Source organism: Clarias gariepinus, chromosome 16 (assembly GCF_024256425.1).
Source record: "Clarias gariepinus isolate MV-2021 ecotype Netherlands chromosome 16, CGAR_prim_01v2, whole genome shotgun sequence".
Taxonomy (NCBI): Eukaryota; Metazoa; Chordata; class Actinopteri; order Siluriformes; family Clariidae; genus Clarias; species Clarias gariepinus.
The window spans coordinates 13908312-13921318 of NC_071115.1; the positions used below are offsets into that span (position 1 = coordinate 13908312).

Genomic DNA, 13007 nt, shown 5'->3' on the forward strand with positions numbered 1-13007 from the left:
GGCAGCGCTGGGATCAAGGAGAAGAACGTTCATGTACCCAGAATGAGAGGAGACGAGATGATCATTTCAAGACACGTAAGACAGCAGTTTTAGTGCTTTATAGTGTAAGGAAGCCAAACTAGACCGATTCAAGATTCATCATTAAGAAGGGGTGAGGAGGACAGAAATAAATGATTTATCTTGAGAAAAAATATTTTAAAAGAATCAAGCTGTTAGAAAGACTCAGATTTAGAGTTAAGGTCAGAGATGGAGCCTGATGCCATAAAACATAGTGGGTTATTAGTCTGCCACATTATGTTAGAAACACGGTGGTGGTACACAGTGGTGATCCTGGTTTCCTGTTTTTTTGCTGAGTATCTTATAGAGATTGGAAGTTAACCTGAATGGAGATGAACTGACTCCTTATTTAATTGTGACTGACATCTGACTTTTTTTTTCTCTATTTGAGACTGAATAAAAGAATGCATTTTTAAGAAGTGAATACTATTATTTGTATAGTATTTGTATAGTATAGTAATATTATTTATTATATAGTATTGAAATATTGCCAATTGCACTAAGTCACTTCCTTATAGTGACACATTATTTACTGTATATTTCTCTGTGCACATATTACAAGCTGGAGCTATTATACAGTAATTGTCTTTTTTTTTCAAAATGGTGTGAAATTCATGCAATGAGTCCTGACAAAAATTATTAGCAATCAAGATAATAATCATGATCCACCTAAAAAACATTAAAAAAATGACAATTTAGATTTTTTGGTATATTTTGTCACAATCAAATTAGTTAATAAAAAATACTTTCATCACATACTGTTTGCCTGTCTACATACTGTAAGCATGTTACTTTAATTTTAAAATATTGTTAAGTTACGTGTCCTCCTTTCTGGGTGATGCATATATGCACATATGTAGCATTATAATAAAGCAGTTAAGCTGGCAATGGTATTTCACAACACATTAGATAGCAAGGGTATTATCTACATGTCAAATCTGATATCTGATAAGGTATGATATAGGTTTATGCTTTCAATACATTTGCAAAAGCGTAATTTTGTTACATTAGTGTATAAACTTTCTGAATAGACTTTACCCTGTGCAATGTGCACTGCAGTGATTTTCCCTGTGAATAATATTACAGGGTTTTATGAATGTGCAATAAAGCACCTATAACCAAGAGTGCATGTCTAAAGATCTGAGACTGACAGGAAGTGACTTGTGATCACTGCAATATCTTATATAATAGAGTACATTCCAAACACTGCTTAGTAATTTCATGCTTTGCAAATATTATAGAATTTTTAAAAACATATAAATTTTTTTTAAATGTGGAATAAAGTTAAACTTTGTGCAGCATGAACAGTAGCCTACAGTAATTGTATTTGATGGGTTACAAAAACCTGGAATAATAAAACAATTAGGGTTAATATTAACATATTAACCATCACACGTAAAAAATATTTGTGACAATAAAAAATCCAAACTATTAGAAGAAAACATTTTTTTAAAGTATTAATTGATTGCTGTACATACTTTCCTCATAAAACATTTTTTTCTAGTCATTCAACAGAAACACCCTTTAAAAACCCCAGTTTAATTTAATTACAAACCACTGTGTCCATCAATTACATAATAAAAGCCTACTGGAACTGCATATGAAACACTGTAGGAGACTTTGGTGTGGGTCAGGAGACTAATAATAACACTGGTAATATAGTAATGATTATGATCTTCCAAAAGATAACAATACTAATCCTAGTCTATATCAGATAATAGGTAATTATGATGATATGGTGGTGATACATACAATATCAAGACAATAATGAAAATGGTTGGAAAATAAGGTTTGATGTGCATGAGCCAGGTTCATAACTCTTTATAAATTTATTACATGTTTTTAGTAGATAATAATAATATTTGCATTGACAGTTTAGGTAAAGTTGGGTATCAGGTGAGAGATTATACTAATGCTAAGAGAGGATGCTATAATAGTGACCTCCCAACATACTGTATGGATGTTATGTACTAAAACAATAATTAGTGTGATGCTGATGAGGATGAGTATAAGGAGGTTAATAACAATTATGCTGCTGATGATAATGTTCTCTGTATAAATTACACTACAACACTATAATGTGACCGTTTCAATAGGCCTAGTGGAAGGTGGCAGTGATGATGTTGATGTTGATGATGAGGATCATGTTATTAATCGTCGTGATGATTGTTATCATGATGATAATTATGATGATGTAATTAAAAGTAAAAAGTAAAGTTATTTTTTATATTTTATTTCTTATTTTATTCGATATTTATTCTCTATTAAATCTTTTTTTTAAGGTCACAGGTGGTCATTTAAGCATTCCACTGCATATGTGCATGACTGTGTATGTGACAAATTGAATTTGAATTTGAATTTAATCATGATCTAATAATCTGCCACTAGACCAAATAAGCCATAGCTAATCATTATGGCATCAACATTATGGGTATTATAAATACCATGTTTTTTGTTTCCAGTAAATTGTGTCTTATAAGGGAAGACATATACTAAGAAAATGGACAGAAAGTCGATATTGCAAAAGAATATTTATTCTTTTCTTATCGTCCGTTCCCGTAAAAGTGCATCAGATTTTACAGTAAGCAAAATTCATATTTAAGACAGGATACACAGCTGCGCTACATTCACAATCATCAGTTTGGACAGTGTGCTGTATGGGAGGAAACTTCTCATAAGCATCGGTATAAAAATTATTTATAGTCAGATGAACATGGGAGGTCTCGGGCAAAGTTGTTCCTTTAGAGCGAGATGTAGTGTTTGTTGGTCAGAAGCATTTTATGCCTTAACCAGTGCAGAAAACTCTGCAAGATAGAAGAAAAGTGATTAAGAATACATTCAGTTATTAAAATGATAGCCAAGTGTGGAATAATAATCAAAAAGCATTTACCATCAACTCCAATCTTGCCGTCAGCATCGGTGTCTCCAGCCTTGAGGAAAGTCTTGGTCTCGGCATCGGTGAGTGCCCTCGCGTCCGATTTGAAGTTCTGCAGGAACAGCCTGTACAGAGAGAGAGAAAGCATTATTATGCATGATGTTAGTGTTAATACCTATTATTACAGCCAAAATAAACTATTCTATCTGTACATCTCAATCTAATAAACTAATCAAGTTTTCTTTACTTCAGTTCATCCTCCTCAATGAAGCCACTCTTGTCCTGATCAATGATGGCGAAAGCCTTCTTGACATCATCGGCAGACTTGCCAGTCAGACCGACCTTGGTGAAGAAGGCCTTGTGGTTGAAGGAGCCATCAGCTGTGCAAAACAATATAACAAAGAAAGAAGAGAAAAAAACATGGTTTCATTACTATCTATTGGAGGACAAGAACAATCATATTGCAGTTTAAATTTATATATAATAACTGGAAAAAATACAACAGCCTAATAATAATAATAATAATTATTGTTATTATTACTTTGTTTTAGCTTAACTTAATTTTAACCTAATTTAATTAGGCTATATAACTTAGTAACTATTAGTAACTTAGTATACCTTTGCATGCATCCAGGGCTGCAGTGATGTCAGCATCATTGAGGACACCAGCGAATGCCATCTTTAGCTAAGTGAGGGCGACATTAACATTAGCATCACAATGACGTCATAAAAGCCTGCATGAATGAATATGCATATAATAATAATAGCAATAAGTCTGATCACGTGATCAACCACCCCCTTGATCCCTCTTTAAGCAATGCATGTGCAATTAGGCCTTGATGAGTCATATCATAATTACAGTTTGTTTGATATCTGTTGTTTTTTTGTTTTTTTTTGTCACGAGCTTAGTGATGCGCGCAAGGCAACACGTGCGAAGCTATAGTGCGTGTCACATCCAGGTCACGTCATTAGGATGTCAGATCCTGTCCTGTAAGCGAGGTCCAGTAAGGTTAAAGAAATATTCTTTCACGTCCATGGTAAGTCCAGTGGAAAGGATTGGGTTTAAAAACAAACCAAAAAATAATAAGAAATAATAATAAAAAAAAAAAAATAAATAAAAATAGATGATGAGATAATGAAGGCCTATTGCAAATGCATTGCAGCTCCTGTGCTCAGGGTTGGTTTCTTTTTTTTGCTGCTTGTCCCTCGCTGTCATGCAAACTCACCTCTTGCGACTGTTTTTTTTTTGGTGGTGAGCTGTAGACTCTCAAAGACTGGAGCAAACTGCAGTGAACTCGGGCCCGTCGCTCTCAACCTTATATACTTTCACACAGTCCAAATATGAGACCTAAAGTCACGGACACCCAATGGAAGACAGGGGAGGGGGGGGACTTGCGTTTGAAACGAGTCCAGCAGACAGACCGCACTATATTTATCTTGATCAAGGAAGACGCTTAAATGGTGAGTTTGAAAAAAGCGCTCCGTGATGTCCAGTAATGCTAATAATATACGCTGCTGAGCCGCAGGAAACCGCACTGGTGTGAAGTGCATGTATGGAGAACAGCGTGCTCGCGCGAGGCTCAGCTCATCTCGCCCAAATTAGTGCCTTCAAGACTGGGCTCAGGGATGCAATGCAGCTTTATGATTACACATATCACTGCTAGTCCATAGGCCTCAGGGTAAGAGATATATAGCTTTTTTGTTAGTCATGTATATATATATATATATATTTTTTTTTTTTACACAGTCCACATTTATTTTGCAAGAAAAAAAAGAACAATGCTTTACTTACTCCAAATGCATCAATATAAATATTTCTTATTATATATATATAATCTCTATCTAAAAAAAAAAAATTGCATATCCTGTTATCTAACTGTAACATGTAAATCAAGCTGACATGAACATGGATAAAAATAAAATTTATGGACCATGCATGTGTTCTTCATTTCCCACTCTCGTAATATATCAGGAAGTTATTATTATTATTATTATTATTATTATTATTTACCATTCTCATAAGAATTTTAAAATGTTTCTTAAAAATATACATATTTATTTCCCCAAGAAGCTCATTCTGTAATCTGCTTTACTTTGGCCCCAGCAATCCCAAATGGAAAAGTCATTAAAATCAGTTAATGATGGTGTTAATGATGATCTGGATGTTTTACACAGCAGAGGGCAGCACTATTCCGACTGACCAATATGGAAAGCCATTGGTTCCAGGTACCACTCAAACTATCCTTCCTAAAACCCTTAGGCCTTCCCTCTACTGCTTAAGTACCTTAAGGGCTTTTTCTTCTAGAGCACCATCACCCCAAAAGCTTTTTAAAAACCTTGGTCAGAAAACCAAGTCGATTATAGTTTTTTTTCCATGTAAAATGATTCGTCTTGCATTTGAATAGAACCATGAAAAAAACACTAGGATCTTCAAGAAGTTACACCAATTACATTTATTCCTTGTTTTTCACTCTTCCCCAGAAATGCATTAGACATTTGCACAAGCCAACATGTCCAGATAATGATAAAAATACACTTTCAGGACAATTTCAAGTAGACATCAGTTCATAAATAACATATAAAAATATGATCTTAGGTCAGATGAGCAGTAGCATAAGTTCTGGTTCCGTGAACAGAGAAAGGTCTTGGTCAGATGGAAATTTAAGCCTTTACAAGAGCAGCGAACTCTGTGAGATAAAATAGAGATAAAACTACCATTAGTGATTTCTGCAAAACGAATCTCTTCATATATATATATATATATATATATATATACTTATTGTTCATTTTTTCAAATTTTCAAGCTTATTGCTAAGTATAATGTTTTTAAATCAGACCCAAATTAGATAAAAGTATGAACTTTTGGGATTATGTCATATAAACATTTACCAACCAATTGATTAACTCCGTAGTGAATTATTAGTTTTCTTTGTCATGTGTCAGTGTGTATTGAATTACCCTCAGCTCCGATCTTGCCATCACCATCACTGTCACCAGCAGCAAGGAAAGCCTTGGTTTCTTTGTCGGTCAGTGCCCTGGCACCGCTCTTGAAGTTCTGCAGGAACAGTCTGAAGAAAAACAAAGTATTTCATTCAGGAGTCTTAGAATCATGCCAGTGCTTTGGGTAAATTCCCAAGAAGGAAAAAATGGTATCAAGAATGATTTCTTACTTCAGCTCATCCTCCTCAATGAATCCACTGTTGTCCTGGTCAATGATGCCAAAAGCCTTCTTGACATCATCGGCAGACTTGGCAGCGAGACCAACCTTGGCGAAGAAGGCCTTGTAGTCGAAGCTGTCAGGGGCTGTAGATTAAGATAACTGTAAGACTATTTACACACAAACACACTCTGGCCTATCAAGAAATTATACTATCCATAGTCATGTCACATTTTCAATTTATTTTATTCGAGTAGATTTTCCTGCACTGATATCTACTTCATTTTTTATGTAAAAGATTTATATTTTGTATATAGCATAAATGACAAGAAATTGAGTCTTACCCTCGCAGGCAGCAATAGCTGCGTTCACATCAGCATCAGCCAACACTCCAGCAAAGGCCATTTTTACAATCTGATCGAGCTGCACAGAATAACCGACAGGAAGTTATTGGGGCATCTTACATCAGCTCGAAATAAATGAAATGCCTGGTCTCTAAGATAAAAAAAAAAAATCTATAATATACAATAAGTTAGTTCCTTTCTCTGCTTATTTCAACAGTCCAGCTAGCCGAATGCCCGGACCATCGCTCCTGTCCTGACATGTGCAATGAAAAATATATTTAAACTTTTTTTTTTTTTTTTTTAGATTTAAGCCATGTAAGCAAATTTGTAAGCAAATTCTCTTGTATAAAAGCACAGCATCTTCACGGAGGTCCTATTCAATATTACATAAAATCAGATTTATCATTAAGTTCAGTATTTTATAACGCCAGCTAAATTGTACGCATGCAGCCGAGTCTGCGTAACAACTCAAGTGACATTGACTTTTGATGGGGCTCTAATGCATCATTGCCTCCATATTATAAGAGTCTATTCGGTTTAAAAACATATGAAGGATAGAGCCTTATAATACTGAGGTCACTAAATGACAAAGACCACAACACCACATGCATTTGATGGTTTTCCTTGGCAGTGTTCTCCTTAGTGAGCCCATCACAGATGCTCCATTTCACGTGCAAAAGTCCATTTTCTTTTCTGACAGGCCAGCACTAATGTAGAAAACTCCACAATCACTAGAATGTGTTCGCCAAAAAAAAACCAAAAGCTGTCCATTGTCATCTTTCTGTCAACCACCAAAAATCCTAAACCCTTTGTATCCTGAAGACTCTTTGAGTGCTGCTTTGATTTTCTCATCCATAAGTGAAAGTGGCAGAACGCTCAACTCACTCACCTTGTGCTTCTCTAAGGCGAGTGAAAAAGCAGAGGAAGTCGAGGTGTGTCCCTTCGCTCTCTGCCAGGGCTCCTTATATACTCTCAACCCTCACCATTTACAGGGCTTTGGGCCTCAGTAATGGATACTGCCTATAGGCCTTGTGAATAGTTTTTGAAAAAATGTGTCTACTAGTCAAAGTTGGACTATTTTTAAACCTCTCAAGTAATGCTGCGAACCATGTGTAGGCCTCCTCCTATAACCTACAGCAAGTTGTCAGCGTTCTCACACTCCCAACATACCGCTTATACCAACCAGTATCAATGTTTCATTCATTTTTCTTTATTCATGATCCAACCAGAGACATAAATCCACTGCTTCATTTTTATAAAACCGAGATTTTACACTAAAAACAAATTTGTGTAAATCACTGCTCTTTTATCCCACATAATTATAATTAAACATGACCATTAAAAAATTATAAAAAGCGTTCACGGGGTTGACCTGGCCTCTAAAATCCCCAGATCTCAATCTAATCGGGCATCGTGCTCATCAAACAAGTCTGATTTATGGATGCCCTGTGCAATTTACAGCACTTAAGGGATCTGTTGCTCACATCCTCGTGCCAAAGAGCAAGCCAGAGGCTGCAAGAGCCACAGGGTGTCATGAAGAGAGAAGCTTGAAAGAGAAAAGAAGAAGAGCTAGATGTCAAATATTTAATGCCTCAACCTACATATATAAAAATCCTAAATTAAATAGACAAAAATCATTTTACTTTTTGTGCCATTGTGTGTTTGTATTGATAACATTTCTGTGAAACTCCGCGTCACAGGTTAGTGTGTAACTCCTGTATAACATATCAATATTCATCTACAGTTGTATAATAGTACTAAACTGTAAATTGTTGTAGTTTATGACACTATGATTAACCCATGTACATTTTGTTCACTCTCTAATTTTCCGTACTACTTATATTGTTGCAGGTTGTCGGGCCTGGAGCCTGTCAACAAGATGTTTCCACCCACATAACTGGAAAAGTGGATAGTGAGTGTAAGTCTCTAATCTTAGTGGATTTGTATTAATTATAATTATCTGAGCATTTTGTAGCAGTGAACTCGACTGGGCTGCTTTTCAGAGTAATTTGTTTAATACAAGTCTCACAACCTGAGATACCAGCTGCACCAGTTTGCTGAAGACGCATCACTAAATAGTTCAATAAATGTTGTATAGGGGTGTAACATAACCATTATTTGTATATGTATCCTCAAAATGTTTCTTATATCTTTATTTAAATTTTTCTTTTTAAATGGCTAATCACTAAGATCTCAGAAACACTAATTAAACCCAGGGAAGTAATTCTCTTACTCACAAATCATGGGAAAGGATTTTCAGAAAATAACTTTAAGCAGCTCCTTGCTAAGTGTCTTGGAAGTTAATTTAGGACTAAAAATACACGTACCTCAGAGGTGGACATAAAAGTTATTTATGAAGCTTCCTCCTATTACTAGAATGACTACTTACTAGGAGTAAGACTGCTCCTAGGAAAGCAGCAGGGTGGTGTAGTGGTCAGCACTGTCACCTTGCACCTCCAGGGTCCGGGTTCAATTCCCGTCCAGGCTTGATTCCCGTCTCTCTGTGTGCATGTTGTTTGCATGTTCTCCTTGTGCTAGGTGGGTTTCCTCCTTTGGGAACGCCTCCTAATTGGCGTTCCCAAATTGCCCATAGTATATGAATGAGTGTGTGTGTGTGCCCTGTGATAGATTGGCACTCTGCCAGGGTGTACCATGCCTTGTGCCCTAAGTCTCCTAAGATAGGATCCAGGCCCCTTTGACCCTGAATACAGGATAAAGCGGTATAGATGATAAGTGAGTGAGTAACAACAGTGGCCCCCTTAAGAACCTGAACTAATGTCATTAATCTCTTCTACAAAATCAGTGTTAGATCCTGCACCTATACATTTTCTCAAACAAATAATACCAAAACAAACTGAACCCCAATAGCTACCTATTTTCTCAGCACTGGCTCATTTCCTAAATCTATTAAATTAGCAGTTATTAAACCTGTAATTAATTGATCAGACGTTAAGGGAACAGCCCTCTCCTGGCTTGGGTCTTACAGTATTTAACTGATCATTATCAGTTTGTGGATGTAAATAGTGACTATTCTACATGTATTAAAGTGAATTATAATAGTATAGTTGTATCATAATGTCTATTTGGGATGGGTTTTTGTATGTCCCAGAAAAGTTGACTATTTACACCATCAGAATGCAGTAAGAAACTGTGACACAGTGCGGCTATATGAGTTAAACTGGGTTTCTGTCAGCAGCATCCAGATGTAAATGTTTTTTTTTTTCAGATTTTCATTTAATAATGATGGGAAACATTATTTTAGAAAAACAATGAAGTCATTATTTATTTATGATATAAATTAAATGTTCTGAAACAAACGTTGTCTTTGTCCCATGAGCTTCATACTAAGCACCCTTAGCCAATATGAAATAATAAGTTAGGAAAGTAATACATTTGTTGCATCATACGGGATTCCAGTCCTAATTCAACAAGATACCCTCAGGAACTTTCTGCCAAATCAAAATTTTGCACATCCCAATAATCTAGACATGAGGAAAATAATAGATAAATATTGACCGTTAGACTTTGAAATAAAATGGTCTCAGATAAAATATACATTTTAACTGCCTCTTTTAGCACAAGCTTTGTATGAAATTAAGTCATTTACTGTACCACTGTAATAGGCACTCAAATATAAATGTAAAAATAATAATAATAATGTACCTTCTGACGAATTATTTTGAATCTCATTAATAATCTTGAATTATATGAATCTCATTCATTTTCACACCAGTAAAACAGGTCTCCGTTGGTTTGTCAAGAAAAAAAAAGCAGACACAAATGTGAGGTACTAAAGTTTATTTTCAAATTTAACCAATTATTAAAGACAATATATTATTTAGCTATCAATCTGATTGTAACAACTAAAATTCTAATTTTCATAACATAAGTAAAAATAAGTAAAAAAGAAAACCACCAGTCCTCAGCAATGGTTCAGTAGATATATTATTGTTTCAGTTTAGCAGCATACAGAATTCTGGGGAAAGAAATATGATTCATATTAGTCAGTTTGTTGTATGTGGTGGGTTTAATGCAAGACATGCAAATATAGAATGAGTGTGTATAAGGGGTTTTACAATATGTGGATTATTTGCAATTTTCTCCAAAGCTACAAAACGTATAAAGTAGTCATTAAGATTAAATATAGGATGGTTTATCTCTTTATCTCTGTCAATAGGGGTGTTGTATGTATACTATTAATATTATATATATTAGTATTAATAGTTAGGCTAGGTTAGATAGGACAGGTGCAAGTGTTGTTAATGACAGGGCCCAAATATTTCCATAATTTCCATTCAGGTAAACTACAGTACAGCTAATCTAATAAACTATTTTATTTAATCAGAAAAAAATGACTTTACTGTATGTTATATCAGAGGTAAAACTACTATAACATTTGCACATGAATGCATATGTTTAAACATTTCCCTAAATTATTAATAGAGACACCGATATAGGGATTTCATATCTGAGGCTCTGTGTGTAAAAATATTAACAAACACTTCTATGATGAAATGACCAGCAGTCATTAGGATAGCCAGGTTCCTGATGCCCAGCTACTCTTTAGTGTTAGTAATTACTGTTTTAATCCCCTGGGTAAAAAGAGAAGCATCGCTGGGAGAAGTGACTCAAATGGCCAAGGGATTATACTGTGGGTTAAGGCAATTCCTTAAGGCTTTGTCACTTTCTGTGTAATGAGGTTTTACCTTGCATCCCAATTTTGCCATCTCCATCGCTGTCTCCAGCAGCCAAGAAAGCTTTGGTCTCAGCTTCTGTCAGCTCTCTGGCTCCTGCCACAAAGTTCTGAAGAAACAGTCTGTTGATGCAAAGAAGTATAATGTCAAAGCTGTGTCTTTATAACTACAAAAGATGCAAATGATGGGTTAATAAAAAAACATTAGGGACACATTGATGTGGGTTACAGTATGAATTAATGAACAGCATTAGGCAAATGTATCAAACCGTGTCATGTCTTACTTGAGCTCCTCTTCCTCAATAAATCCACTCTTGTCTTGGTCGAGGACTTTAAACACCTTCTGCCCATCTGCGTTTGATCTGCCGAGAAGCCCCACTTGTTCAAAGAAGGACTTGTGAGAGAAGGTGCCTGGATCTGTGGAAAGATAACAGCACTAAAAGAAATGACTTTTTAAGGTAATGTGGGACTCATTGGACGACACTTTTATCTGTACTATGACAACAACAATATTGAAAGCTTAAAGTCTAGTAGGATTGATGTTGTACATCTTTTCTGTTTTTCTTTTGTGAACAGACAAAATTGTCAAAATAAAATACTAATTAAGAGCAGGTGGGATTTGAGGTCTGTCTTTAACTGTTCTTGAACACTCAGCACAATCACAGGTAACTGGGTGGTAACAGCTCCCCAGCCCCCTGGCTGCTTGGTTGCTTAGATTTAACCAGCTCCCATCTCCCACACAAGGACCCGCGGGAGTTCCTGTGTGTGAGCGTCTATGTTTGCATACATAAATGTACTTTGGCTTTACCTATATGTCGGCTGCTCTATATAAGTTATGTATGTTTGTATAGATATTATATCCTTAAGAAAACCTAGACAAGCCTGGACTGCTGCAGCGATGTCCTCCTCTTTCAATATCCCTCCAAATTCCATGGCTGTTTCTTCCTAATGGAGGGTGAAATTAGAAGATTAGAAGTAAGAATATATCCACTGTGTATACTTTAAATCATATGAATGCAAATTTTCCATTTTTAATTTTGTGCATTTATTTTTAATAACAATTAAAGAAAATAGGACAAACATTTGAATAAATGTATTTTTTTTATGTCCAATGCTAATATCAACATCAACACATTTTATTCAACAATAAACTGTAAGAAACTAGTAAGCACTAACCTTAAGATGCTGGATAAGTCCGTCTCTTCAAAACAGCAGTCTTCCTTGCTACACACCACAACTCTATGAACCTGAGAGCCAGGAAGCATGAAGATGAGTGATCTCAAACCCAAGGAGACTTTCTTGCCAAAAAAAAAACCACACCTCCCACCTCATTAGCATGGGATACTGCTGTTATTGGCCATTTTGTTTGATAATATGCAAATATTCTTTGGTTAACTACATATCACAGAGACTAAAACAAGATTTAAACATATTTTTTGTTGCAGATGGGTTGTTGGGATTGGTTTTATAATACAAACACATAACCCAATCACATAATACAGGCACATTAATATTGGAAGTGTGCAAAATTACATGATATAGTTAGATGTTAAATAATGTATTAAAATGTTTATTTAGTATCCAAGATACCACTCTAGAAAGTCGGAATATATGAACCAATATGTATCAATCAATATGTATTTGCACACTTTTATTTTTTGTCATTTAAAATACTTTAAGTGCATATATCCAATTTAGATGTACACACATAATGACTTTTGATTTTGTACTTATATATACAGTATGTTTTCTTAAGTATGTAGAAATAATTGTTTAAAAAGCTAAATGAACTGGAAAAAAGTAATTAGACACCACATATCTATAACAATATAATTATTATAATTCTAAATAATAATAATAATAATAATAATAATAATAATT

At 35.0% G+C, this 13007-nt stretch overlaps 3 protein-coding genes across 4 annotated transcripts; all 3 read right to left on the bottom strand.

The window, feature by feature from the left end:
* Positions 1 to 2575: 2575 nt before the first annotated feature.
* pvalb4 (parvalbumin 4) lies at positions 2576 to 4268 on the bottom strand. The gene is made up of 5 exons (XM_053514510.1): positions 4159 to 4268; positions 3551 to 3617; positions 3180 to 3312; positions 2948 to 3057; positions 2576 to 2861 (listed from the first exon to the last, which is right to left on the bottom strand). The coding sequence occupies exons 2-5, from the start codon at positions 3609 to 3611 to the stop codon at positions 2836 to 2838; spliced, it is 330 nt and encodes a 109-aa protein (XP_053370485.1). The 5' UTR covers positions 3612 to 3617; positions 4159 to 4268; the 3' UTR covers positions 2576 to 2835.
* Positions 4269 to 5361: 1093 nt separating this feature from the next.
* On the bottom strand, positions 5362 to 7428 carry pvalb1 (parvalbumin 1). The gene is made up of 5 exons (XM_053515095.1): positions 7323 to 7428; positions 6434 to 6512; positions 6103 to 6235; positions 5891 to 6000; positions 5362 to 5619 (listed from the first exon to the last, which is right to left on the bottom strand). The coding sequence occupies exons 2-5, from the start codon at positions 6492 to 6494 to the stop codon at positions 5594 to 5596; spliced, it is 330 nt and encodes a 109-aa protein (XP_053371070.1). The 5' UTR covers positions 6495 to 6512; positions 7323 to 7428; the 3' UTR covers positions 5362 to 5593.
* Positions 7429 to 10282: 2854 nt separating this feature from the next.
* Positions 10283 to 12374, bottom strand: LOC128544448 (parvalbumin-2-like). 2 transcript variants are annotated; one of them, XM_053514573.1, is made up of 5 exons: positions 12303 to 12374; positions 11999 to 12071; positions 11411 to 11543; positions 11140 to 11249; positions 10283 to 10409 (listed from the first exon to the last, which is right to left on the bottom strand). In XM_053514573.1, exons 2-5 carry the CDS (start codon positions 12057 to 12059, stop codon positions 10387 to 10389), a joined length of 327 nt encoding a protein of 108 aa, XP_053370548.1. In that variant the 5' UTR covers positions 12060 to 12071; positions 12303 to 12374; the 3' UTR covers positions 10283 to 10386. The 2 variants fall into 2 exon arrangements, with proteins under 2 accessions (XP_053370548.1, XP_053370547.1); XM_053514572.1 differs by lacking the exon at positions 10283 to 10409 and having other exon boundaries at positions 11114 to 11249.
* Positions 12375 to 13007: the final 633 nt, after the last annotated feature.